The sequence below is a fragment of the Lycorma delicatula genome, chromosome 10 (assembly GCF_047948215.1).
Source record: "Lycorma delicatula isolate Av1 chromosome 10, ASM4794821v1, whole genome shotgun sequence".
NCBI lineage: Eukaryota > Metazoa > Arthropoda > Insecta > Hemiptera > Fulgoridae > Lycorma > Lycorma delicatula.
In genome coordinates this window covers 78605706-78620809 of record NC_134464.1, presented here as the reverse complement: position 1 = coordinate 78620809, position 15104 = coordinate 78605706, and the positions used below count along the sequence as shown (strand labels likewise).

Below are 15104 nucleotides of genomic sequence, written 5' to 3'. Positions count from 1 at the left end.
ATGTTGACAATGTTCGTCCAGGCCCTTCCCAACCAACCAAATGTGCCCAATTTAGTGATCCCCCCCCCCCCACATAGACTGAGTGGTGACATGAAGAAACATGCTCTTGATGTTACGGGTTAGTTCTGGAGAGAAAAAAATAACCTACAAGAGCATGTAGAGTGTGTACTGCAAAAAAACTTAGAAACGAAACAAGGTACATGTTTGCACCACTTCATAAAGGAAACTGCTTTCAGAGATACCACACCTTGAATCAATACTAGAATCTCCCTTCATGATTTTCAGCAAGTTTCGTGGAATTTGGACAGTGGTGAGTGAAGATAATTTTTTTTCTAAATGCATGCATAAATTTAAAGGTCCTGGTTTAAAATGCCTGTGAACTAGGGTAAAGGAAGGTCATTTAAACCCGGTCCATATTTTAACTATAATTAATATGGATTACATATAATTCTCATTTAATTTTGTAAATAAAATAAAACAAGTTTATACCTGTATTCAAACAGCCTAAACAATATGCAGAATGTGTGAGAATGTTAAATATTATGAAAAAATACTAACATTTTAGCATGGTAGTAAATATTAAAAATGAAAAGTATTGTACAGATTTTTCTTGATGGTTATCTGGGTTTAGAAATAGTTGTAATATCACCCAGATAATATTCAATGAATGACTATTTTAAGTAAAATAAGCTTAATTTTGATGACTTTCAAAACCTACTGTCACTTTTATCCTTTACTATCATTTAATGAACTTGAAAATACAATAAGTTAGTTATAGTTATAGATTGAAATTGTTAATAAAAATCATTTTGGACATTTTTTGTATTTCTTTTGTTTGTCAAGAACTAAGAATCTTCAACATTAAACAACTTTCAGCATTAAACAACAGTAGGCTCAATCAATTGAGCCTACTGTTCAAAACGGTCTTCTCACAAACAAACATTCCCATATTAATATATAAATTAGTATATTTCTTTTTATTATTTATTAATTGTATCTTTATCATTTTATTTACTTATTTTTCAGACAATTGACAGAGGTAGCAGAGGTATAAATTTTGTTTTATCAGCTATGGTTTTTAATGTTGTACCTACGGTATTTGAATTGGCTTTAGTTAGTACTATACTGGTAAGAACAATATATTTTTTTACAATACATATATATTTACAATATGCATTATATTTACCTGTTTAACCTTTTATTTTTTGTAACAATGTTTCTATTGATCATAAAAATATTAAGACCTATGTATATATATAAAAGGAACATAAGTTCTTGTCTAGCATATAAAACAGTGATCACAAGATATACAAAAAAATTTAGGGTTTCTAAAATTATTTAAGTGGGGCCAACATTGTTGAAAAATTTAATAATATTAATTTTCTGGAATACATATTTGTGGAGAATAAATTAAACCCATCTGTTAGTGTCATTAAATTATTTTTTGTTGTCTAGCTTCAGATCAGTAGGAAACATAAAGCCAAAAACAGTTTTTTTTGCTCTGAAAATAATCAGTAACTCATTAAGTATTCACTAATTAACTATTCAAAAAATAAATACAAACATAATGTAGAGAAAAGTCGTACGGAAATTTATTTTTAGAAAAATTTACTTTTATTAATTTCTGTGATTGATGATTTTAAGAGTAGGAAATAATTTAGTCATTAAATTAAATTATTTGCCCTGAAGCAGGTTCCTTACATCATGTCCACTTTTATTCTTTTCTATCCCCACTTTTGACTTCCCAATACTTCTCATTTCCTTTTAGATCATCTATAATTTATAATTTTTGTGGCCCTTTTTTTGCACTTCCTACTGATCCTTCTAGTTGTTTTAATCAGTCTTTTCCATGATGTGATATATCTATACGATATTACATCATGCTATGATATGAAAAATATATTTATTTTAATTATTAATTTTTAGTTAATTTTTATAAAATTTGATTTTGTTTTTTAGTAGTTATTTTTTTATTTAAGTTAATTACAAAATGTATTTATTTAGCTTGTTTAAATTGCCTAATTATAGTGAAATATAATTGATATGATGAAAAATTAAAAGTTAACAAATAATGAAAATTTCTGTACAGATTTGTTCTTGGAACAGTTATTATTGCCACCAATATTAATTGAAAATTAGTGAAATTGTAATAAAACAAATTTTAGTGTAAATTAGGTAGTAAAAAACTAAGTATCACTATGCTGGAAGTGCCTTTTCATATCATATGTTAAATAAACATATGATTTACATTTTTGCTTCACTATATGTATCAAATGTAAAAATGTTTTTTCTTTAATTATAACGATTTTTATTTACTCTTTCTCAAATATTTTCACATAATTTAATGAAAATAAACTATTATATAGGTTTTTTGTTTCAATTTTTTTTAAATTTATTTTTAAAGTTTAAGGTTTTATTTTTTTTTAGACAGAAATTTTTTATAAATTATACGCGTATGATACCAACAATTTCTAACAGTGTGTGAGATACTTACTTGAAATTGTTTTTAGGGTAATTCAAATCTTAGATTAACATGTTTTTTCTAGGGTTTGAAATGTGGTGGTGAATTTGCAGCATTGGCTCTTACCTGTGTTGGTATATATACTGCTTATACACTAGCTATTACACAGTGGAGAACAAAATTTCGTGTTTATATGAACAGAGCTGAAAATGAAGCTGGAAATAAAGCAATAGATTCTTTAATAAACTACGAAACTGTTAAGGTAAATTCTATAAAATTTATAAAAAAATTAATTTATACATTTTTTTATATGCCAATATTAATGAGTCAGATTCATGGTAAGGTGTTTTCTTTAATATCAAGTCAGCGTTTTCGTTATTTTAGTTATGAATCTCTTGCATTATAAATCTTTCATCTGGTTTATGTGTTAAGTGAGCTGCAGTTCATTTTTTATTTTCAAAAAATGTAACGTATGATGTTAATTATATGTACCTTTTCTTTCTTTTCCCTGTTTAGCCTCCGGTAACTACCATTTAGATAATTCTTCAGAGGATGAATGAGGATGATATGTATGAGTGTAAATGAAGTGTAGTCTTGTACATTCTCAGTTCGACCATTCCTGAGATGTGTGGTTAATTGAAACCCAACCACCAAAGAACACCGGTATCCACGATCTAGTATTCAAATCCGTGTAAAAAAAACTGGCTTTACTAGGATTTGAACGCTATAACTCTCGACTTCCAAATCAGCTGATTTGGGAAGACGCGTTAACCACTAGACCAACCCGATGGGTTTAATTATATGTACCTGGGTGGTGTGTATCCTTCTTCTGAAACATGTTATTTTGTATGAAATAAAATATTTATTTCATTCTAAATATTCTCTATATTTATTTGATTTAATGTAACTACAGAATTTTTCAATACTGTAACAGTTAAATAACTTTTTATTTAATATATGAGAGCTGTTTTTTTTTTCAAAAAAAAATCATGCATGTAACTAAACAAGAGGTAGATGGGAGCCAGGTCTGCATGTTGTGCGATTGCACTGCCCCCCACCCAAACCTCTGCCACCATTGGATCAGTGATTGATACTCCCGCCAAGTGTGAGTTCCAAAGTGTAATACGTTTTCTGCATGCAGAAGGATGTAGCGCTGCTGAAATCCATTGCAGAATGACCTAGCTATGATGAAAACTTTATGAGTTGGTAGTTTACGGGAATGATGTAGGAAATTTAGAGAAGGGCATATGGATGTCCATGGCGAGGGTGGGCAAGAATGCAAGTCTGTTGCGACTGTATGACTGGTTGAGTGCGTAGATGATTTTGTCTGTGACAGACGGAGGTTTACAATAAATTAGCTTTTTGCAGAAATCCCAGAAATGTCAAGGTCTTCTCTGTACACAATTGTGCATCGACTTAGAATACCAGAAATTGTGTGCACGTTGGGTCCCAAAAATGTTGAGTGCCGATCACAAAACACAGCAAATGGCGTCAGCCAGCCTTAATGTTTCTCATGCGTTATGATAATGAGAGGTAAGAGATTTTTAATTTTATCATTACTGGCGATGAGACTTGGATCTGGTATGACAAGTCTAAGCAGTGGATGCACACTTCTCCAAACAAGCCTAAAAAGTTCAAACAGACACTGAGCAACAGGAAAACAATTGCTAGTTTTTTGGGATCGTAAAGGTATCTTGTTGATGGACATTATGGAGCAGCAGAGGACAATAACAAAGGAAGTTTGTGAATCTTTACATCGCCTCCACAGAGCGATCCAGAACAAAAGAGGCATGCTCTCATCTGTTGTGGTTTTGATCCATGACACTGTGCAGCCGCACTGTACACAAGACCTTCTCAAACAATTCAAGTGGGAAGTTTTTGACCATCCAACATATAGTCCAGATCTAGCACCTAGTGATTTTCATCTCTTTTGAGAATTGAAGTCATGGTTAGGTGGACAACACTTCACCACCAACAAAGAACTTCAAAGAGGTTGTCAAGATGTACCTTACTTCACTAAGATGTTTATGGCAAACATCTTTGAAGAGGGCATCTGAAAGCTGGTGTCAATTAGGTAATTATGTAGAAAAGTGTTAGATATTACTCAACTTTTAGTAATAAAATCATTTTCTTATGTCAACGTGTCTTTTTTTACAGTCCATCGGAGGTTGAAAAAAAAAAGCCTTCATATTTAATATATGAAAACATTTTTGGTGTCTATTTTTCTTTTTTGTTGTCTTTTGCTTTACTATTCTAGGTAGAGCTATATTGGTGGGATATATATCTGCATCAGTTAATATAATATGATTGTTCCATAATACTTGAAGGAACAGCATTCTGAAAAATATTAACTGTGGAGTGAAGATAAAATACCAGTACTTGAAGGTTGGTGCACCATATTGGTACCAACCAGGTGATTTCTGTTGTTCATCAAAGTTATACAAAGCTGGGTTTAGTTTTCCGTTGATTGGATAATTGAAATTTCTTGCTTATTAAGCCAATATGACAACAATGATTGTATATTTATAACCATAGCAGTCAGTGTCATTGAAACAAAATAAAAATGTTGCTCAAGAGTAGGGATTAACCATTATACAACATATTATTTGAGTCGCTGAGAAGCTAATGCAGTTAAGCCCAGAAAACAAAAATTGAGAAAATTACTGTTTTTTAATACATTAACTTTTAAAATTTTTGGTTTATTAATTTGATCAGAAAAGTATATAAGTTTTTTTTCTAAGGGTAGGCTCTGCAACAAAACAAGATATGCACAGGATGTGTAAATAAAAACGTAAGTATCTATTGGGACAATGGTAGCATCTTTTCATCCGACAAAATGAAATCTGTAGTCTTTTCTCGGCTATGAAACTTTTCTATTCCGCAAGTTTTTCTGAACAGAGAGCGTATTGCTATTTCTCCTTACGTCAAGTTTCTAGGTTTGCTTTTTGATAGCCGTCTTGACTATCAAACATATAAAGGAATGTTTATATGCAAGGTTGGGTCAAACATATAAAGGAATTAAGGACAAAATGTTCCAAAATTTTAGATATGATGCGGGTCCTTAGTAACACCAGTTGGGAAGCCGAAGCCGATCGGTCATGTACGTTACGTTTTTACTATTTCCTTGTTCGTTCCCGTTAAGATTATGGTTGTGTCACCTACTCTTCAGCTTGTCAAACCGTCCTTCAAATGCTGGATGGTGTACATCATGCTTTTCTTCAGCTTGCCACAGGTGCGTTTAGATCAAGCCCTATCACAAGCTTACTTGTAGACTGTAGCGAGTCTTTGGGATAGGCAAGACCAGCTTTTGTGATCTTATTTTGCCCGTCTCAAAGGACAGCCAAATCACCTGGCTTTTGACCCAGTTCTTAGAAATCCTAATTTAAGAAAGCATGAGGACCGTCCACGCTGTACTGCACCCGTAGGTGTCCGTACCCAACGTCTGCTGCAGCATATAAATGTTGACACTCTGTTGTTCTTTCCATCATGTCCGTGCTCATATCCTCCGTGGCGAATAAACCTTGTAAATTTTACATTTGACCTTACAACATACGATAAACAATCAACACCACCTACTGTTTTCCAGCAAATGTTTCAGTGTATTCTCACCAAGATGAACTCAGACGCAGTGATATACACTGATCGATCGAAACAAGATGATACTGTTGGTTGTGCTTTTGTTGTCAATGAAAGAACTTATATGTTTGGCCTACCCAGTATTACGAGTGTGTTCACCGCTGAACTACTCGCTATAAATAAGGCTCTAATTATCATTAACCCTAAATATAGAAACATTCTTATTTGCAGTGACTCGTGTAGTGCTCTCCAGGCATTACAAAACTTTTATTCCAAACATCCTGTCGTCATTGAAATTTACAATGCTATCGCTGAGTTGAGTAATTGCAACACAGAAGTAAGTTTCTGCTGGATCCCTAGCCACATAAGGATTCCAGGTAATGAACAAGCAGATTATGCTGCCAAAGAAGCGTATATTCAATCTCCTTTCACCACCCGAGTTACTACCTCTGATTTTATTAATCGTCTAAAACAATCATTGAGAGCAAGGTGGCTAAGTGACTGGGCGACTACCGTCGATAATAAACTCCAATGGATTAAAGATTCAGTGTTGCCATGGGACTCCTCTTACAGAAAAACTCGTTGTGAGGAAGTAGTCTTCTGCTAATTACGGATAGGACATAAGAGGATCACACATGAGTACCTAATGTCAGAAGGACACGCACCCCTATGCACACGATGGAACTGCCGCATGACGGTGCACTACATTCTCATAGACTGCATATGTTATACGGTGTTGCATCATAAATTTAATCTACCCAGAAACACCCGCAGTATCTTGTACAATGATAATGAAATTTTGAACCGGATGTTTCTGTTTTTGCGTAGTACTAGATTACTGCAAAAAATGTAATATTATCATTTATATTTTATGCTAGAAGAGTTTTTGATAATTTTTGTCCTTTACTTTCAATTTTGATTTTTTTGGTTCTGTCTTTAATTTTATTATCAGAGTGGGAGCCTTTTGCACTCCTTATTGGAGTTTGTTAAGTTTTGTATAGTTTCCTTTTTCTATTATTTTAGCTTTTATATTTTAAAGACTCCGTCTGCGATATTAGTTTTGAGTTTTATTTCACTTTTTTAACTTTTGTTTTAATAAAGTTTTTATTATATAATTTATGTTAGTTTTAAACCTTATTTAGTTTTATTATTTCAGTGTTATTTTACCTTTTTATTAAGGAAAATTCCAGGCGATTATAACGCACAGGCGTTTTTCGTCCACCCAAAAAAAAAGCATCTTAAAACTTTAGGACTTGTATCTTTTGGCAGCTGAAAAAAAAAGAAATTTATGTAAAAATAATATAATAATAACTTTTGTTGTCATAAGTTTTATGTTTATTCATCTTACTAACATCTTCTTCTGAGTTATCTTAATCTAAATTTTGATCTCCATGTGTTGTTCTTAATGTCCTGTAAAAGTCCTGTTTTATTGGGTGTATGCTTTAATAAATTCATCATGACTCTTTGGTTTCTTTTGAAATTGTTCAACCATTACGATACAATAATGGTTGATTTATATTTTTTAAGATTACTGGCCTATCTATTTTTGTGTTTTTTTTTATGTCAGTTAAATGAAAGGTATCATTCTCATTAAAATTATATTTGAACTTAATGCTGCTAGGGTTTGACCATTCTAGTTTTATCCACCGCATATTAAGCCAGTTGACGACTGTTAGTTCACTTGTTGATTTTTTCTTTTGGTTATAGATCTTCCTATGGTTTTGTGGAAAGGAAATCTTGGTGATTCATTTCGACAACACTGAAAGGGTTTTACTATTTTGAATTATGTGATACCATTCGTTAAGATTATAAATATACTGATTTTTTTTTTGCATGAGCTTCTATAACTGTAAAATCAGCATCATTGGTCAAACAACTGTGCCCACGTAATTAAAATTTAAGCTCTATTGATTCAGCTGTTATGCCTTAACTTTGAATCAATTTCAGTAAACTTAATACAATTTTTATATTTTGATTCTGTCCTTTACATGAATCTAAATACATTATAATTTTTAGAAAATCCTTTGCATATAATTTAATGTGTTTAGTTAAAAAGATGACATTTTTTTGTGAACCCCAAGATCCTTGAGTTACAGGCCATACATACATGTAGCCCTCATTACTCTTTAAATCATGACATACAAGATTATATACATATAAGTTTCTCATGTAATAAGCCACTGATGTAGAGAGTTTTAGAAATGGTAATAAAATGCTGTTTCTAAATCAAAACTAAACACGTACATTATGTCTGAACCTCTCAATTGATCATTAGCCATACTATTACAGGCAATTTCTGCATTTCGCAAGTGTGTTCGTCATGTTCAACTTCAGCTACATGTTTTTCTTCATCTGTTGTAGATGAAGAAATATATATATGGTCAAAAATATATGGTAATCAAACTTTTCATTTACTAGTACAATTTGCTCTCATTACATTGTTCAACAGTGTATACATTTTTGTAATAAAAAGGTCTGAATCCAAGTATCGACTTCTGGGATTATGAGCTCTTGTATAATGACTCGAAATAGCAAGAAATGAACTTATTTGTTTTACTACATGGGAATCATCTATTCTGTTACCTGGAATATGCTGTCTTCGGTGGTCCTTCAGATCTTCCTTTGAATAACAATTATATAGTTGCCCGTTGCGTATTTGATGTGTTTCTTTAAAATATTTTTTGCAGACACCAACATCTTGGCTCTTAAGTCTTAATAAAGTATTTAAAAGACTGAGATCTTGGTCCTTTTGGTGTTATTTCTGGGTCGTTATCTTTTGATAGCACAAACTCTAATCAACCCCCTTAAAAATCTATTTTGCTTATGATTATCATTAAGCTTGTACAAACTTTTCATCGCTTTGTTTCTTTGAGAAAAGGTTATGTTGCGGTTGCAAAGCTGTTGACAATTACAAGGTTTATTATCAATTTTCTTTACAGTTATTATTCACTTATTTCTATTTTGATATTTTTTATCTTGTATCCTTGTAAGTTTTTCAGTATTTTGAGACCATTTACCAGGATTCCTGCTACATTTCCTACCAACTTCTTGGTCATTTGCATTATTTTCTACATTTTTGTTATCTTACAATACCACTGTTTCATTAATCAATACGATTAACTTTCTTTGAATTAGGATAAAATGGCATATCATTTTCACTTTCTATTTCCCTTGTCATTTTTATTTTTTATACCCTTACAATAAATCCATTTTTATTATTTTAAAAAGTCAGAGTTTTTGCAGTTATTAAAGAAAAATTATTAAATGTTTTTGATTACACAGTAATTTTCACAAACACTTCGGTATAACATTTTTATGTTTTAACCAGAGTTTAGATATTTCAAATTAAAAGAAAGCATGTACATAAAACTCACTAAAAATTGGTGTTCTTTTCAAGTCTGTATCTCGAACTATTCTAAATAGCAGAAGTAAAGTTACAGTTATTATGAATTTGTTGTTTTTAGTGTCATCTACAAATACCGAAAGAAGAATAATAATTTAGTTTTTATTTCAAAGTTTATGTAAAAAAATATTGATAAAAACTGGACTTAGAATGGCTTTTGAAATTATTATACAACATATTCAGAAGTTATAAAAAAAAAGGGTTTCTGTCCAGAAAAAAATGTAGCAATGAGTAAATCCATTAATAACTAAGAAGAATATTATTTATTCCATTAAAATTTACAAAAGATATTAGAAAATATCAAAAAATGGACTTAACACATTGGCTTCTGAGTGACTCATATATTATATGACATGTAAATCAGTATTCGACAATATGATAATTTATGAATTCTCATAATTTATATGTTAATCTTATCTTTTTACCTTGATTTGTTTATTACCAAGCATGTAATTTTTTATAATTATTTAAAAAATTATAATATTGACTAGGATGTTTAAATTTTTTTCTTATCTTACTACAGTTAGTTATTTTTAAAAGCATTTCAATTTTACTTGTGCTTGTTGGGTAAGTCATTGATTAATAAAGAAAAATTATCATACTACTTTTATGTATATTATTGTATGTACATCATTTTTAATGTATATTATAGTTGAGTTGTTTTTATTTAATAATTTATGAGCATTTATGAAATAAAATTGTTATCCTGAACAATATCTAATTATATCTATATTAATATAAGTTGGTAGGTTATTTTGTACTTAAGTCTTAATTATTATAATTTTATTTATAATACTTAATTTTCTTCGAATTACTTGTATTGCTTTTTATCTCTTGCCCAGAGAGTAACGCTCAATTAATATTCAGAAAGAAAACCATAAAAGTATCAAAATCAGATATGATCAGTTTGGCTTATATTTATTTAAAGATAAAATAAGGTCAGTTTTTTGTTTTTTGCTTAAAAATAAAAAACAATCTTAAAGCTTCTCTGTTGTATTTTATACAATTTGATGTTAAATATTTGATATAATTATTTTTTATATTATGCAAAAAAATTATTGATTTTGATAATGCTGATTATAATATTCCAGATAAATAGAAAAAAATATTCAGAAATCCCCAGTCCTACTATGTGAGACACCAGACACTTAATTTCATAGTATTAATGTAGATATTGTCTGTTAAAGTAAAGCATATAATTGCAGTGTTATAAAAAATTCAGCTAACGTAATTTGGTTATGCAAATCAGAAATTGTTATGAATTTAGATAATTTTTCTTCATTTTAAATTAAATTAAATCTAATTAAGAATGTTTTTTTTTTTTTTATTGTTACAGCTTACTTTCATAAAATAATTTTCCTTTAAATTTATTTTAATTTTCAGTATTTTAATAATGAATTTTATGAAGCTAAAAGGTATGATGAAGCTCTTAAAAAATATGAAGAAGCATCATTAAAAACAAGTACCAGTTTAGCATTATTAAATTTTGGACAAAATGCAATATTTAGTGGTGCCATTGCACTTGCTATGGTCATGACTGCAAAGGAGATTGCTAAAGGTAAATATGATTTATACATTTAATTCATATGTGCTTGTATTTGATTAATATAATATAATAAATGTTTGTTTTTATCTTTTTCTATTTTATTATTTCAAAAGTTTGACTCACACTTTTTTAATCAGATTTTTTTATTCACACTTTATATGAATTCAGTATGAATGTAATGTCAGTTGTTTTAAATTGCGAAAATTCATCAGCCAGAGCACTAATCGTCAATTGCCGATCACATCGCAGTTTTCGGTTCACTTGTTAATGATTTGTCTGTCTCAATACTGGACCTGCCACTCCACTCTTGTATCGTAATTTTTGTGCGGTTATTTATAAAGTCTCGACACCATTGTTTAGCCTTTCCTTCACTCATTACTGTAGGTCTATACACTAGGCATAATTCCCGATGAATTTCAGCAGCTGAAGTTCCTTTTGCACACAAAAATCGAATCACAGCACGCATTACACAACTGGTGAGAGAAACGATTGTCACAGACATTGCGATCTGCATTCACCAGCAGGCAAAATATAGATCAAAACAGCAACTGCAGTGGCTTCATAAATAGTCGACAGATGGCCCTGCATGCGTGAAACTGTGTTCAGACCTACTAATATTTAAATATAAGCCGACGGCCCTTACTTTATGAATATGCCTCATATATGCAGTAGTTTTTATTTTTACTAATTATCACCTAGAAGAGCATACAACAAATTTTAAATATTATTTATTCCAGTAATTTAAATTAAAACACAAACCCTATTATAAAAAAATTAAATATGCAGTAACTTTGCTGCTTCGAAAAGGGTGGGTAGGTGGGTGGTTGGGTGCATGTGTGCATGCGTGTATGCATGTGCATTTGTGTGTTGGGTCAACCATTCTAGTTTCATTTGTGTTGCCTTGCTGGTATCTAGTAGCTAGTCGGTAGAGGAGTCCTGCTGGAGTTCAGTAGCGTAGCTACCCTATATGGTTGTTCAACTGTTCTTAAGTAAATAAATAGGACCATTTACGGGACCATGGTGGTAATGGATACATTTATAAAGGGATATATCCATGGAAAAGGAATGAAAAATAATGGATGGGTGTTCCATTAACAATTCATAAAAATTGATAAAAAGAGAAGGGGGACTGATCAAAATAGTTCAAGGTAGTATATACCAAGCTGTGAACTACCTCCACTAAACCTCTCTTTACCATCACTCCTACTCACAATATCCTACCCACACATATTTGGTATATAGCAAACTTTGATTTTTTTTGTTTTTGGTGATATCATCGTTAATCAATCCAACTTTTATTTAATTAATATCTTACAGGCCATTTTAATTTGCTCATGAGGGAGTTATAAAATGCCGATTGATTGGAGCTTAGCCAACTGTTATTTAACTATTCTTACAATTAATTTTTTTTAGTTATTAATGTTCAATAACGTTTTCATTAAAATAACAGTATTCACCAAAACTGGTGTGATGAATTCCAGTTGCTTAAGAGGGATAGTAGTGTGGAGAAATCCGTACCAGACCACATAATTAATCTTGAAAAAAGGTTTGTATTTTAACTACTATTTTTAAAGAGTTTTAATTTCAAGTTGTATTATTATTCATATTTTATGCATATATTTTTAAAGACTGTTTTTCTTTCCTTTTAATTATAATTTACAATTACTGAAAAAAAAATTAATTTTGATTAAATATTTTTAATTTTATCCATTTATTATTTTAGGAAATATGACTGTTGGTGATTTAGTAATGGTGAATGGTCTTTTATTTCAATTATCAGTCCCATTAGGATTTTTGGGTTCTGTTTACCGTGAAGTTAGACAAGCTCTCATTGACATGCAAACTATGTTTACACTTATGACTCGTGAACCAAAAGTTAAGGTAAGTCTAATATTTTTTTTTTTAATCTATATAATAATTTATCACTATTTTGTTTTTTAATTAATAATTATATTTATTAAAATAATTTTTTTTTTTTTAGAATGTGAATAATGCCTATGATTTAATAGTTAGACCAGAAGATACAACAATTGAATTTCGTAATGTATGTTTTCAATATATTGAAGGTAAACCTGTATTTAAAAATTTGTCATTTGTAATACCAGCTGGAAAAAATTATGCTATTGTTGGAGGTTCTGGTTCTGGGTAAGTATTTTATTATTTTCCTTTCACATAGCTATAAGGTATGATTGGAAAGTTTTAAAACAGGTGCCACCATTGCGTAATAGGAGAGTAGGTTTGTCTTGCCTGTGAATGTTGAAGGAGATGCTTGTTTTGTCCTTGAAACATCCTGAAAAGATCACCACAATATCTTTGTTCAGTAGAGAGTGGCATCCTAGTAAGTGAAGATATGTTCTTGGTTCTCAGCAGATTATTGATTTTGCAAAATTGATAAAAAAAATGAAACATCAAGAGTTAGTGTCAAATTTTGTTTGAAGACTGGGAAATCAAATTCAGAGACTTATGAAATCTTAAAACAGCATTTGGGGTAAATTTCTAAGCCAGTCAAATGTTTTTTATATGGTCAAGATGATCCTGGTCACTTACTTCCCCTTCAGAAACCAACAAAACATTGTGAAAGTTTCTGATTTAGTGTACTCTGATCATAGACATACAATTAGGGAAGTGGATGATGAACTGAATTTAAGTCTGTATGCAGTTTATTCAATTTTAACTAAAGATTTGAACATTTGTCGAGTGTCTGCAAAATTCATTTTGAAATTGTTGTCAGACCAGCAGGAACAACACCAACTTGAAGTTTCCCGAGTACTGATTCACTGAACTGACCCAGATTTGTTAAATAGGGTATTACTGGTGGCAAATCATGGGTTTACGGGTATGACCCAGAAACAGAGGCACAGACATTGCAGTGGAATGGTCGAAGTTTACCATGATTGAAAAAATGTAACAAAGCAGGTCAAATGTGAAGTCAATGCTGATGATTTTCTTAAATTCTACAGATATTGTTCATCATCAATTTTTTATTTTTAATGTCAGAGGAGGGGAGGTATCTAATAGAAACCATTCTCCCACACAGATGGTTGTTTCAGGCTCTCGCTGACAAAAACCCCTTCCTCCTCCTCTACAACACACAAAGACTGCACCCACCATAAGCACAACAGTCTCTGGTGGAAATTGCTTGATTGCCTGTCAGAAAGGGGGCAAGTCCCGCAGGTATTGACGGAACATGTAAATCTGCGTCCGGGCATAACTCAGCCTGGTCTAACCTAGCCTAATCTGGCCTAATCTAATGCACCGCTTCATCATGCTTTCTTGATCATAAAATTTTTGGCCAAATTCCAAATTCCTGTGCTTTTGCAACCCCCTATTCCCCTGATTTAACCTCTGCCATCTTCTACTTGTTTTTTAAATTGAAATTTTTGCTGAAAGGGAACCAATTTGCCTCGATTAAAGACAACCAGGCAAACACAAAAAGGGTTCTTAATACCTTTAAGAAAGACAATTTCCATGAATGCTTCCAAAAGTAGAAACCCCTCCTTTAGAAGGGGAACACCACTTTTGTTCTTTGAAGGAGATATATCACAGTTGTCTGTAAATACTGCCACTTTCTAATTACAAGCTCAGTTTCAAAACTTTCCAATTACACTAATATTTCCAATCGCTGTAATCTTTTATTACTACTTTTAGTGTGTGTTTCTTTTGTTGTTAAAAAAATAACAATGTATAATTTTTTATGATTGTTAGTTATACTATAATAATTAATGTCTAGAGTTTATTTTGTCTTTGTTTAAAGGTACATTTTATTCAAATATTCTAAAAAAGTGGTTTAAATCAATCGTACTGTCTAGGCAGCACTTGTTAAGCCAAAAATTATGTTCTTTTCTCTCCTACTCTGGAAACATCATTGCTTGATAATGATTTATCAAATTAAAAAGTGATAATTTTAAATGTACTTTCCATCATGTACTAATTAACAATTTTTAGATTATTAGTACGATTATGATTAGATCAGATTAGATTTACTTATTTGTCAGAAGTAAAGAGGGATTTATTATTAATTTTTTAAACTTTTCAAAAATTATATCTACTTGCCTATAATAATATTAAAATAAAACAAATAGAACTATTAATCAGTTTGTTATCTTTATCAGTTTTTG

The 15104-nt window shown here is 30.9% G+C and overlaps 1 protein-coding gene across 2 annotated transcripts in view; it reads left to right on the top strand.

Annotated features, from left to right (window-relative positions):
* The window catches only part of ABCB7 (ATP binding cassette subfamily B member 7), a 59127-nt gene that overhangs the window by 32674 nt on the left and 11349 nt on the right, over window positions 1–15104 (top strand). For both annotated transcript variants that reach the window (XM_075377966.1, XM_075377967.1), the window contains exons 5-9: window positions 1027–1128; window positions 2547–2723; window positions 10824–10998; window positions 12710–12867; window positions 12968–13131. In XM_075377966.1, coding sequence (XP_075234081.1) covers window positions 1027–1128; window positions 2547–2723; window positions 10824–10998; window positions 12710–12867; window positions 12968–13131 — 776 coding nt within the window. The remainder of the gene's footprint in view (window positions 1–1026; window positions 1129–2546; window positions 2724–10823; window positions 10999–12709; window positions 12868–12967; window positions 13132–15104) is intronic.